The sequence below is a fragment of the Streptopelia decaocto genome, assembly GCF_964273445.1.
Source record: "Streptopelia decaocto genome assembly, chromosome: 19".
Lineage (NCBI taxonomy): Eukaryota > Metazoa > Chordata > Aves > Columbiformes > Columbidae > Streptopelia > Streptopelia decaocto.
This window is the reverse complement of record NC_138674.1, coordinates 2,008,701-2,021,423: the sequence shown is the minus strand read 5'-3', so window position 1 is coordinate 2,021,423 and position 12,723 is coordinate 2,008,701. Positions and strand designations below refer to the sequence as shown.

Here is a 12,723-nt window from a genome sequence, read left to right as displayed (position 1 = left end):
TATTGCCTTCCTGGCATTTCCCTCAACCCAGCAATGAAACATTTATCTCCAGGTTTGCAGGGGAGGTTTGGAGCGGACTAACACTTGTTTTGTGCAACACCTTTGGGCACAAACTTGATCCTTTTTTCTAGACACGATTTCTAGAGGAGCAATACAGGTATTTCTTGCTCTTTGCTGTTCTGGGAAGCCTTTTCTTTTGTAGATCTCTCTGGGCCCTGTTCAAGCTCCCGGTCTTTCTTTGCAATTTGAAGGTGTTGCTGCATTTGCTGCCATCTAATGGGAGAATGTAGCCTCGGCGACCTCAACTCCTTATTTTGCAAGCAAATCAAAACGTTTTCCTGCACAATCCCGCTGCCATTTGGCAAAGCAGCATCTTCTGCACATAATCTCAGCAAATTTAGGCGAAAAGCTGATCTGATGGGCGGCTTTGGCGTACGTGCAGCTCTGCACGGGAACCATTGCAGACCCGGTAAAATAACCTTTTGGGGTTGATCGGGCTGAAATGGTGCTGCTCTTATCTTTAAATACAGCTGTTGAACTGCTGGGGGACAAGGCAACGCATGTAATATATAAAAATACTGACATATAACACTTGTATTGTTATTTATTTAGTCTGTATGTATGATTTTCTAGCTGTCACTGCAGTTTCAGATCACAACGGGGTGGTCTGTCCGTCACCAGCAGCAGCCCTTTTTCTTCTCAGGTGGCTTTGGTTCCTCTTCTGCCTTATTCTTCAATTTATCTTCACGATCTTTGAGCAACCTGGGAGAAAAGGAAGCGAATCAGCAGGTATTTCCCCCATAATTTCCATCGTGGTGCTATGTGCCCTGACGGGTGTTGGTGGAGGATGCTCAGCACCCCTGAAAGGAGCTTCCAGCTCAGTGCAAGCTGGGAACCGAGGACTTTGCTGAAAATGCCAACCTAAAATCACAGATGGAATTTATTCCAGTCAGCCTAGGGGAAAATAAAAATCAGCACCCTGAAAAGGGTTTTATTAATCTCCTTGCAATGCTGTTTCAGGTGACATTTCCCAGCACTTATCTCCAGTTCATCCCCGCCATACACATGCTGCTCTGAGTTTTCCCCGACATTTGGGCACGTGGAGTCTCTGGTGATGGGAACACAGCAGCATTTGGTGTTAAAAAACAAAAAAAAGCAGGAGGGAGCCCATTAAATTCAGAGCAGGCGGCAAAATCCAAGCACGTGCCTCACCTGATGAAGCCGACCATGGACTCGGAGACGTTGTGGCCCGAGGCAGCGCTGCATTCGTAAAACATGAGCTGATGCTCCTGGAAGACACGGAGCCCGAATAGAAACATCATATTCTTGCATTGGAATAGTTTATTATGGGAGTAAACAGCATCTAACTCCTTGTTCTGCCTCCTCCATTTGTGAAACTGGTCAGTGGATACTGGTCCAAATCCCATAAATTTCAATATTAAGTTGGCGAAGGTGAGATACTTCTTGCCTAATTTCTATTAACCATCCACATTTGAAGAGATTAATTGTACTTTAAGGATTTCAGTATCTTTAAAACAGGATAAGGCTTGGTGGTTTTATTAGTTATATGATGCTGAGAAGGTACATGACACTTCACAGCAAAGATAAGCAAATAGGAAAATAGTTTAACTTATAGATCCAGTTCCATAAACTGTTTTACTGGGGTGGTGCTGAGTCAAAACTCAAGTGGCAAGGGAAAGCAAGGCAGGGAAGGGTGAAAAATGGGTTTGGAGATGTTTTGCCAGGCACAAAAGGTAAGTTAAGGGCTTTTTGCAGTCTGGTGGCATCCATCCATCCATCCATCCATCCATCCATCCATCCTTGCCCAGCTTGCGTGGACCTACCTTGGCCAAGCGTTCCCCCTCCTCCGTAGGGACCTGTCTGTGTGCAGCACAGTCGGTTTTGTTCCCGAGAAGCAAAATAGCGACTCCATCTTCTGCTCCTTCCTGAGCAATTAAAGAGGGGAGGATCAGGACAGCATCTGAATCTCCTGTGAATCGCGGCCGTCCATGCTGTCTCAACACATCCTGGAGCACCCTGAATGGTGCCTGTGGATTTGGGCTGATAGCATAGCCCTAAATCCTTAAACTAGCTTAAAAACCTTCTAAAACCCCCTTGTAATGAACTCACTTTGTGTTCAACTTGGGGAGCCCTTCAGAAGATGGTCTGGCTGGGATTTACAGGCACCGAGCAAAGTGACATCCCATTTTGTTCCAGCGTTTTAAAATATTGATATTGTATTTAACTGGAAATCTCTAAGAAGTTTTTAATAAGACACGAGTTACCCCCCATTTCCCAGGAATCAAAGCAGGCTGTTCTTGATTTCAAAGCGTTATCAAAGTCACTTGCAGTGTTTTCCGTTCCTCTGCACTGGTTTTTAGTTTTAGAAAAGCTCCCAGAACTCGGGGACGGAGGAGATTGTCCCTCCTCACCCACCTGGATGCAGCTCAGCCAGTACCGCACGTCCGAGAAGGAATATTCCGAGGTGATGTCGTACATCAGCGCGACGCCGTCCGCCTTGCGGAAGAACTGCTTGGTGATGCTGCGGTACCTGCGGACAGTGCAAATGGTCACTGACGGGGTCTGAGGGGGTTTCGCCCAGGAACGATCTGAAATCCCAGTGGGAAGGCTGGAAATGTGTGTCTGCAAAAAAGGCAAACCCCAGATTTCGCTCCTGTCCTGATCACAGAGGCTGTACAAACAGCCGGAGTGCTTCTTTTTTATCTTTATTACTTCCTTCATTATTCTTTATCAGCTCATACGCTGTACAGAGTCCCTTCTTAAACAGCCCCTCCTTTGCTTAGCAAAGCCAAGAACATTGATTTCCCCTAAACTGCCAGGGAAACAAGGAAACTACAGGTCACTCTCCATAGTCCCAGCCCAGCACCTCACCTTTCTTGGCCAGCTGAGTCCCACAGACGGAGAGCAAAGCGCCTGTTGTCCACAATGAGGTTTTTGACCTGATAATCCAGTCCTAGGAGACACAAAAAGGGATATTTTGGTACTGTAGAGGTCATGCCTGTGACAGAGGATGGAGGGAAGGAAGGAGGGATGGAAGGAGGGATGGAAGGAGGGATGGAAGGGGCACATGGTGCAGGTGTGGTCTGAGGCTGCAGCTCAAGTGGGCTGGTTCTGAGTGGACCTCCAGCTTTTAGATCTTCGATAGCCAGATTTTAGAGAGGCCTCTAAAAACGAGGTTGGTTAAAGGAGAGGAATATAGGGAAAAAGCAAAGCAGAGAGCAAAGCACTAGAGCCATTAGTATTGGTGTCCCAGAGAGGGCAAGGAGGACCAGCATTGCCTGCTCAGGAGCTTCCAGGTGTGTGAGGCTGGTGGCCTGATATGGTCCTTAGTGACATGTTGTGTAGGACGCTTGGCATGAGCTGTAGCATGGGTGGAGTGATCAGCAGCAGCTTGTGGGGTGGAGGAAAGGGGATGGTGAAGGTCACCCAGTATGGGCAGAGCCAAGCTGGAGAGGAGCTGGAGGAGACCCACCTACTGTGGCGGTGAGGTGCGGGTTGAAGGTGTCGGCGTGCAAGCGGTACAGGAAGGATGTTTTGCCCACGTGGGAGTCCCCGACGAACAGCACGTTGAAGAGATGGTCTGGGTCTGGGGACACTTCAGGAGAACCTCCTGGAGCAGCTCCTGCCCCACCTGCAGCCATGGCCCCTGGCTCTCCTGCGCTGGCCTTGCCTTCCTGGCTTGTGTTCTGCCCAACCTCCTGCTGCTTCTGCCGTGGAGCAAAGTTGATGTCTTCGCTCTGTTCTCCCAAGAGCTGCTGTTGGGGCTGCGTGCTGCTGTTGGCTGCCCCCCCCAGAGAGCTGCCTCCAGGGACCATCCCCAGCTGATCATTGCCAGCACCTCCCTCTTGCTGCACCCTTGTGCGAAGGGTTGATGCTGGTGGCACCTCTTGTTTTGGATGCTCAGAAGGTCCATCTGCCTGCTCCATTCCCATCATGTGTGGCAGCTTCTCTGGCTGCTGGGAAACTGTGTGAAGACTCATGTTATCTCCCTGTCCTGAGACTTGCTCCTGGAGCTTGCTTTGGGCCGCCTGTCCCGAAACACCTGGCTGCCACACATCTGGAATGAGAACATCCTCCTGCATCATCGTTTCCAGCTTTAGCATGCTGGTTTGCAATGTCACCTTGGAGACTGGGGATGCCAGCACAGATTCACCATCATCACGGCCCTGCTTTATCCCTACACTCTGAGATTCAGCCAAAGTCCTTGCTCCTGCCTCCAGCCTCTCTGCCTGCACCCCTTCCAGACCTTGAGCTCCATCCAAAGGCCTCTCCTCTGCTTCAGCCCTCTCTCCCTGCAGCATTTCCAGTGTCTGGATACCCTCCAGGATCTGCCCATTGGGACCAGTGAGTGCTCCCAGCACAGGACCCTCGGCAGCAGCAGCGTGCTCGGGATGTGGCAGTTCCTCAGCCGGAGGGGACACACGTTCACCCGCATTCCCCTCGCTGTGAGCTGCACACAGACCTGCCTCCAAGCCGGGACTCTGGCTCTGTGCCCCTTCCCGCATCCCAGCTGCACACAGGAGTGCCACATCTGCACCCAGGGGTGCCACATCTGCCCCCGTGCTCCGTCCCGAGGTGGATTTGAGCTCTTCTGCCTCCGTAAGCAGCTGGGCATTGACACTGGTGCGCTGGTCCTCCAGCATGTCCAGCGTTACAGCCTCTTCCCACACTTGCACACCTGCCCCAGCCCCCTCTCCCTGCAGATCGAGCACAGGCTCAAGGGGCAGCTCACGCTCACCCTGCCCTGGTGCCCCATCCTCAGCCTCCTCCCCGAGCTGCACGGCTGCTCCAGCCCCCCCTTCCCTTGGGCCTTCTGGGCTGAGCCCCCCCCACAGCTGCGTGTCTGCCCAGGAGTCCTCTGGCTGCACCGTTTCCACTAACTCTGGTTTGTCGACCTGAGCCAGGGGTTGCACATCTGGAGCCACGTTCCCTCCCTGCTCTGTGTCCAAGGAGCTGGTCTCACTCCAGAGCCACAGATCTGCCCCCATGTTCCCTCCTGGGGTTGGTTTGAGCTCATCTGTCTCTGTCAGCAGCTGCACATTTGCCCCAGTGCTCTGGTCCTGCAGCCTGCCCAGGCTCTCAGCCTCCTCGGGGGGCTGCACACCTCCAGGAGCCCCCTCTCCATGCCTGGGGGTCACTCCATGGGGGTGAAGCACAGGCTCCAGTTGCAGCCCATGCTCACCCTGCCCTTGTGCCTCATCCTCAGCCTCCTCTGTGAGATGTACAGCTGCATGGACCCCCCCTCCTTGGGGACTTTGTGGGCTGGCACCCCCACGCAGCTGCATGTCTGCCCAGGAGTCCTCTGACTCCACCATTTCCACTGACTCTGGTTTATCAACCTGATCCAAGGGTTGCACATCTGGAGCCACGTTCCCTCCCTGTTTTGTATCCAGGGAGCTGGCCTCACTCAACTGCTGCAGATCTGTCTCTGCGCTCCCTCCTGGGGTTGATTTGAGCTCGTCCACCTCTGCAATCAGCTGCCCATTGACATCAGTGCCCTGGTTCTCCAGCTCCCGAGGTTCCGCGCCTGCCCCAGCCACCTCTCCCTGCCCGACTCCTGCTCCCTGCGGATCGAGCACAGGCTCCTGTTGCAGCCCACGCTCACCCTGCCCTCGTCCCCCATGCTCAGCCTCATCCCCGAGCTGCATGGCTGCTCCATCCTCCCCTCCCTGGGGGTCTTCTGGACTGGGATCCCCACGAGTGTCTGCCTGAGATTCCTCTGCCCCCACCAGTTCCAGTGCCTGAGCCTGAACTGGGAACAGCCCACCCAGGTCTGGGCTCACCACAGGTGTTTCTGCTGGGGAAGGGCTCTCACCATGCACCGCAGCAGCACCCGTTTCCCCCCCCAGCCCTAACTCTGCTTCATCACCCTCCTCCAGCGGTTGCACATCTGGAGCCACGCTCCCCCCAGGCTGTGTCCCCAAGGACCCGGCCTCACCCGGGGGCTGCGGAGCCGCCTCCAGCTCTGCACACAGCTGCACGTTGGCATGGCTGCCCTGGGCCTCCAGCGGTTGCACATCTGTTCCCATTCTGCCTTCCTGCACATCGGCGGGTGGCACCTCTGCACCCGCGCTCCCCCCCCGCGCTGCAGCCCCCATCACAGACTCACCCCGTGGCTGCGGTCCCTCCATCTCCCCATCCTCCATCCCAGCTCCGCCGCGCCCTCCGTGCCAAGCTGGGGCTGCCAGCACGTCGGCATCCGAGGTCTCTGCCCAGGGATGCACCTCCACACTGACACACTCTTCCTCCAGCACCCCAGGGTCAGGAGCCACTGTTACCCTGGGGAGGACACCATCCCCCTGGGCTGCTCCCATTTCTGCCTCATCCCAGGATGGTGGCTCTGGCTCCAGGCGCTCGCCAGGCTCTATTTCAATCTTCTGGGAGAGCCCGGATGGGGGATCAGCCTCTTCTCTTGGAGTTTTACCCGAGGGCTGCGCACACTCTTCCACAGCCGGGCCAGGCTCACCCGTGACAAGCTGCCGTCCCGCTGCTAGACCTGCCTGCCCAGCCTCAGGTGCCCCCAGACCTGCCTGCAGATTTTCTCCCTGATTTACTGCCGCTTCCTCAGCTTCCCCTGGGAGATGTTCCTTTCCCCAGCCTTTTTTTTCCTGCATCCATCCTTCTCCTTCCACCTCCACCAACTGCTCTCCTGCCTCCACACTCCCTCCCGGTGCTCCCTGCAGGTGCTCAGCTGCCTCTACCATCAGCTCCTTCACCCCGGTGTCCTTTCCTTGCAGGAATAACATCCTCTGTGCCTCCTCCGGGCTCTGTCCCTGCTCTGCCCGCGGCTCCTCAGCCCTGCGGTTCCCGGCTCCCACGGACGCACCAGCCTGTGTCACGTCTGCAGCGCGGAGCTCAGCTGCGGCTGGTCCCTTTTCCAAGTCTCCTTCAAACACCTCACGACCGATGTGGCCGAGGAGGGTCTCTCGCAGGCCCCCGGGGGTTGCGCCATGGGCTGTGTCTGCCTCCGGTTCCGTTTGGGGCTCAGCATCGTCCTGGGGGTGACGGGCAGCGTCTGTGGGTGCAGGGGGTGCACCCAGGGCTGGTGACTTCAGCTGTTTGCTCAGAGCTGCTATTGCTTCATTCATCTCTCTTAGCAAAGAGCTTTGGTCAGACAAGCGTTCCTCTTTCAGACGTTCTGGGAAGGGCTCCTCTTCTGTGGAGCTTGCTCTCCGCGGGGCTCCCAAAACGCTTATTTCTGCTGGCAGCTTTTCCCAAACCCTGGAAAGGGCAGAAAATGGGGGTCAGGGGGGTCAGCCCAGCCCCTGGATCAGGCTGCAGCTCCCTCCCACCCACCTGGGCAGGTACCGGGGAAGAATTGTTCCTTAATTTCTGACCCCAACCTCTCCTGGAACAACTTGAGTTTGTTTTGGAAGGAATAAATATTGTTTTGCTTGGGGAGGGTGGAGGATTTGGGTGCTCGGTACCAGCTCACAGATGTCAAGGGCATGAGCTGGAGCAGCAGCTGTTGCCCAGGACCCCTTACACTTGGTGGGTGCTCTTGGGTTTGGTGCTCTGAGACCCCAGCCTGATCCGCATCTCGGAGCGGTGCTTCTCGCTCTTCTCCGGCCCCATCTGCAGTGAACAGGGTGGGAAGAAAAGAGAGAAAAGCGCTTGGCAAGGAAGCGTATCCATGTGAAATGATGCTGAGCTCTCCAGCAGGTATCCAGAAATACCCACCCAAGATCTTCGGGGTGTCAGAACTAACATGCTGCTACCCCAAGCATCAGTTTGAGAAAGATTCTAGGGGAGGCACCACTGCTGCTGCAGGACTGTGCTCTTGGAGTCCCCGGCAGACCCAAGGTGAACAGCACAAGGCCCTGGAGCACAGACGCCCCATCCCATCCCACCCCATCCCACCCCATCCCACCCCATCCCATCCCACCCCATCCCACCCCATCCCATCCCCACAAACCCAGCTGAAGTACCTGTGGGGACAGGGGCACCTCGCCAGGCAGCTCTGCCACCGCTCTGTCCCTGCAAACACGGAGCACAGGGGTCAAAGGCGGTTGCATCCTCTTCACTGTGTCCATCCCTGCCCCAGGGTTGCCCTCAGGCCCAGAGGCAGCCATGGGCTGGAGCAGGACAGCAAAACCCACAGATCAGTCCTGGTTGGGTCCTTCTGGGTGAAGGATGTCCCCATCTCTGCTGGCACTGCCCTACAGGGACACGTTCAGTGCACAGTGCTCACACTCCTGGCTCTTTTTCTGATGCTTTTCACACCAAACCTTGATTAATCTGCACTGTGGAGACCACCACGGTGGCTGAGACCCATCAGACTCATTCCCCACCCACCGCAGCCCTCAGGAGGGAGATGCTGGTCACTCAGGTGCTCACCCCATCTCCTCCACATTCTCCAGAGCCACCGTGGCCCTCGCGGTCCTCAGGCGCTCGTGGGTCTGCTGGAGCTGCCGGTGGAGGAGCCGCAGACGATCCTCCAGCACCCGGTTACTCTCCTCCAGCTGCCGGTTTTCGGCGCTGGCAGCCTGCTGCGTGCTGCGGAGGCTGCGGCACCGCGTCTCCAGCTGCAGGATAGCAACCAGGACACTCGCACCCCACCACAACCCCCGGGAGAGCCGGGCCAGGGAATGGTGGGTAACCATCTCCTCTAGAGTGGCGGGTGGGAAAGTCAACGTGGATGCTCTGGGGATGGAGGGGAACGTGGGGATGGAGGTCACAGAATCGCAGAATGTCCCGAGTTGGAAGGGACCCACAAGGATTATTGAGTCCAACTCATGTCACTGTACAGGACAGCCCCCAAAGTCACTCCATGTGAAGGTGGCAAAGGAGAGGTCCTGTGTGACAACCTGCATCAAGGGCCGGGATCGGCTGTCACAGTGTTGCTGCTGCATGCACAGCCCAGAGACCCCTTACACATGATGGGGGACCAGGAGTTGGAGCCACCTCACCTGCATCTGCGCCACGACCAAGCGCTGCGCCTCCCTCTCACTGGCATCCAGCGCTCGCTGCAGCTCCACGCTGTGCTGGTGGCTCTGGGCCATGCTCTGGGATGGCAACGAGGACATTGGCACCCGCAGGGAGCTGCCATGGGGGCTTGGGGTGCTGGGTCCCCCCTGGGGCGAGCAGCAGCCGCGGACCCACCTCCTGCTGCAGCCGCTGCCGCTCCTCCTGGATCTGCTGCTCCAGGGTCTCGCAGAGCTGCTGCACCTCCTGCTCGTGCTCGGCCACACACCTGGGGGGCACAGCAAGGCCGGGGGTGGGTCAGACCTCGCTGCAGTGGGTACAGGTCCCTGGGACCCCCCTATTGCCCATGGGACCCGCAGGCTGCAGCCAGTTTGCCGTGGGGGTTCGCCCAACAAGGATGTGTCCAGCAGTCCCAGTCTGGCACTTCTGTCATCCCGTGTGTGACTGTAGAGGGAGCCCAACCCCAAACATCGTCTCCCAGCAAAATCTCTGCAATGCTGAAAGCAACCAGGTTTCTCCCTCCTTGGGTGCGTCGCCATGGCCGGGGGAGCAGGGAGCCCCATCCCTGTCCCCCTCCTTCCCGTCCTTCTCCATGGCCCTGGGGTGACTCACTTGTTCAGAGTCTTCTCCAAAGCCTCCTTCTTGCTCCTGGCTTCTTGGATGTGGTGCCTCATCTTGGCCAGAAACTCCTCCAGGTTTCCCAGGAGCTGCGGTTCGTCCTGCCGGAGCTTCACCCAGAGCTGCCAGATCTCCTGTCTGCAGGGAGAGGGTGTTTTGTGGGGACCATCCCCCCAGGACCCCCAAATCCAGGCTGGCTGTGGGGTCCCAGGTCATTTAGCTCACACTGTTCAGGATGTATGGTCCTCAGGGACAGAAGAGCACTGGGGTGACCGTGATCCTGCCCCCTGCTCCTGCACTTGGCCAAAGGCACCTCCAAGCCCTCTCTGGGCTCTCCTGCCCCAAGCGTGTCCCCCTTGGGCAGCTCTGCCCCGTCCTGCAGGACACCCATGGGTGCCAAGCAGGGCAGCTTACTCTTCAGAGATGTTGTCTGTGCCCAGCTGGTCCATAAAAGCAGCAAAGTGCCTCTGCTCCTCGCTGTCCGCCCCCTCCAACATCACACTGGGGATGGCCAAGCGGACCCTCCGGGATGCTGTTTTGCGCCGGCGATGGTCCTTGGCAGCTTTTTGGGAGCTGAGGAACTGCCCTGCCAACAGACACACCAAACCCTCAGTGCCCGCCCGGGGCAACGGCGAAGCCCAAACCCCGACACTTCCCACCCCAGGGCTTCAACAAGCCACTTTGGCACAATAGGACCCCTCACCAGGGGAACCATGGGCTGAGACCCAGCCATGGGGACAGTTTCTGGGCCATCATGTGCCACTCAGCAAGGGTAACGTTTCAGGTCCCCCCAGAAAAGCGCGGGGGCCATGTCCAGGATCAGCCTGGGCTGCTCAGAGGTGCCACACCGGCACTTACGGAGCCCGGCAGTGAACTCCTCGGTGCTCAACCGCCCGGTGCCGGCAGCATCCAGCCCATCGAAGATGAGCTCCAGCTCCTCCGTGCTGCACGGGAAATCCTCCTCCTGCAATTTCTAAAAGCAAAACAAATCAGGAGGGAAAAACCTCCCCATCATCCAGCCACCTTGGTGGCATTTGACCCAAGAAGACATCCCCCTCCCTTACCTGCATGTCCGAGCGGGTGATGAACCCCGCCTGCTCCTTGTTGCGCTCCCTGAGGAGCTCCTGCACCCTCTGCGCTATTTCGGATGCCCATGGTGGCTCCTCGCCAGGGCTGGGGCCTGGTGCTGGGGTCTCACTGGAGCTGTTGAGCAGCTGCTTGCGCCGGCTGGAGCCCAAGCGCCGGCTCTTGCCGGCTGCCCGGCGCTCGGCCATGGCTCCCGCTTCAACCCTGCTGATGGGCAAACTGGTGGGTGCTGAGCCTCAGCTGGCTCTCTCCTTGCTGGAGACTTTTGCTCCAGCGTGATGAGAGATTGTAGAGAAAGACTGAGTTGGAAATTCATTTTGGATGGTGTAAATGGCCCCAGGATGGTGTAAATGGCCCCAGGGTTTGGCAATAGGAAGAGAGGCGCTTATCTGCGATTGCACGGGGCAAACGGAGCCTTGACCCACAGTGAGCAACAGCTCACCCACCGGCGAGCAGCTTCTCCTGCCACTGGGGACCATCCCAAATGTCCCCACGCTCTGTCCCTGCGATGGAGGACACGCAGGGCACCACTGGGGCTCGAGGGCCATCCAGGAGGTGACACCAGCAAAGGACCAGCCAAGGCTGGATATTAGGAACAATTTCTTCCCCAAAGGGCTGTGGGGCATTGGAACAGGCTGCCCAGGGCAGTGCTGGAGTCACCATCCCCGGAGGGTTGGACAGACGGACATGAGGTTCTGAGAACCTCATGTGCCAGGGGTGGGGGAGCGGGTGGACTCAACGATCTTGAAGGTCTTTTCCAACCAAACCAATTCTATGATTCTAAGGTGATGCTGGAGCTCTGGGCAAAACGTGCTGGTTCCACCTGCTTTCTCAGAGCTCACCAGCAGCTTTTACGATTCCTCCCCCGGCTTTCAGAGCTGTGAGTCACCTCCGGGCAGAGCCGAGCGGGACCACGGGCAGGATTTTCCATCAACGCCTGCGCACTCACCCCAGCTTATGGGGTCTGAGCTTGGAACCCCCTGCTCCCCTCCCCCTGCCCTGGGTGGGTGGCAATGTCACCAGCAGCTGCTGTGCCACCCCCACGAGGGGCTGTTCTCTACATGGCAAAGCCAAAAAAATGAGCGGAGGAAACCATGACAACGTGGGCCATGTCTGACGGTCACAGCTCTCAGCCCCCCGGCCACTGCAGCCCCCTGCCCCTTTTGCAGTGTGAACAGCAATTCTGCTAAACCCCAGCGTGCACCGGAAATGTGGGAATTGGCCCCCAAAGCGTCCCCTTCCCCTTAAAGCATCCACAAGCAACATGTGGACATGAGAGGGTCTCAGGGAGCCCCTGGAGCCCCACAGGACACCCAGCAAACCAGGGACAGAACCCGGGTGCCTTTACAGTGGTCTCAGCCTCTATGGGAGCCCCAACCCCCCCAGCAGCTCCGGGGGGCAGGTGGGGGCGTTGAAGGCAACAGGGAGCCCCCAGTTACCTGCCCACCACACAACAGAGGCACAGAACAAGGAGGGGGGGCTGGGATGGGAACCACGCACCCCCCAGCATCACCAGCTCCCAGCGACCCGCCGCCCCCAACCACAGTCACCACGAAAATCCCCCCCGGTTCACCAACTGTGAGCAAAACCTCGTATTTCCCCTGCTTTTCTATTTTTTAAAGCGATACACGAGCTCTCCCCGGAACAGCAAGTCTCACCTTCCCCGTGTGCCGAGAGGGACCCTCAGTTTCGGGGCGCGGGGGGCAGCGGGGCTCCCCGGGCCGGGAGGGACGCGGGTCCCGCACCGAGGGCGCCCGACCTGCCCCGAGCTCTCATCTTGTCTCTTGCTCAAGGCGACTTTCCGTTTTGGGGTTACGCTCAACTGCCGGCGCTCACACGTTTCCTGTTTGCTGCCTCGCGAGCGGGGTGCGGGAAGGACCCACATGGGGTCACCGTCGCCCCAGTTCCCCAGATCCCAAAGCAAAGGCGCTGCTGGTGTCACCGGGAACTGCAGCAGAAGTTCCCATCCTTTCCTTGTTTGCAATGGTCTGCCCAAGGCTGGGAGGTGTTTTGTGCACAGGAAAAGCACCAGAGAAACAGCAAATGTTATTTTTAAGAGTTCAAATAACCCAC

At 57.5% G+C, this 12,723-nt stretch overlaps 1 protein-coding gene across 3 annotated transcripts; it reads right to left on the bottom strand.

Moving 5' to 3' along the window:
• Positions 1 to 584: 584 nt before the first annotated feature.
• RAB44 (RAB44, member RAS oncogene family) lies at positions 585 to 12,550 on the bottom strand. Of its 3 annotated transcripts, none has more exons than XM_082069005.1 (17): positions 12,309 to 12,550; positions 10,629 to 10,857; positions 10,423 to 10,537; positions 9,979 to 10,150; positions 9,559 to 9,702; positions 9,124 to 9,214; positions 8,931 to 9,026; positions 8,359 to 8,546; positions 7,950 to 7,998; positions 7,508 to 7,596; positions 6,848 to 7,242; positions 3,494 to 4,078; positions 2,893 to 2,974; positions 2,437 to 2,551; positions 1,845 to 1,946; positions 1,213 to 1,289; positions 585 to 762 (listed from the first exon to the last, which is right to left on the bottom strand). In XM_082069005.1, the coding sequence occupies exons 1-17, from the start codon at positions 12,533 to 12,535 to the stop codon at positions 675 to 677; spliced, it is 2,844 nt and encodes a 947-aa protein (XP_081925131.1). In that variant the 5' UTR covers positions 12,536 to 12,550; the 3' UTR covers positions 585 to 674. The 3 variants fall into 3 exon arrangements, with proteins under 3 accessions (XP_081925131.1, XP_081925133.1, XP_081925132.1); XM_082069007.1 differs by having other exon boundaries at positions 3,494 to 3,985; XM_082069006.1 differs by having other exon boundaries at positions 10,629 to 10,854.
• Between the last annotated feature and the right edge of the window lie 173 nt (positions 12,551 to 12,723).

What these genes read in the sequence shown, in the direction of transcription:
- RAB44 (XM_082069005.1), bottom strand. Translation starts at nt 12,535, where the DNA reads ATGTGGGTCCTTCCCGCACCCCGCTCGCGAGGCAGCAAACAGGAAACG. An exon ending in CCTCTCGGCACACGGGGAAG is followed by an intron (nt 10,858 to 12,308) that starts GTGAGACTTGCT and finishes TTTGCCCATCAG; the next exon opens with CAGGGTTGAAGCGGGAGCCA. An exon ending in ACAGACAACATCTCTGAAGA is followed by an intron (nt 9,703 to 9,978) that starts GTAAGCTGCCCT and finishes CTCTCCCTGCAG; the next exon opens with ACAGGAGATCTGGCAGCTCT.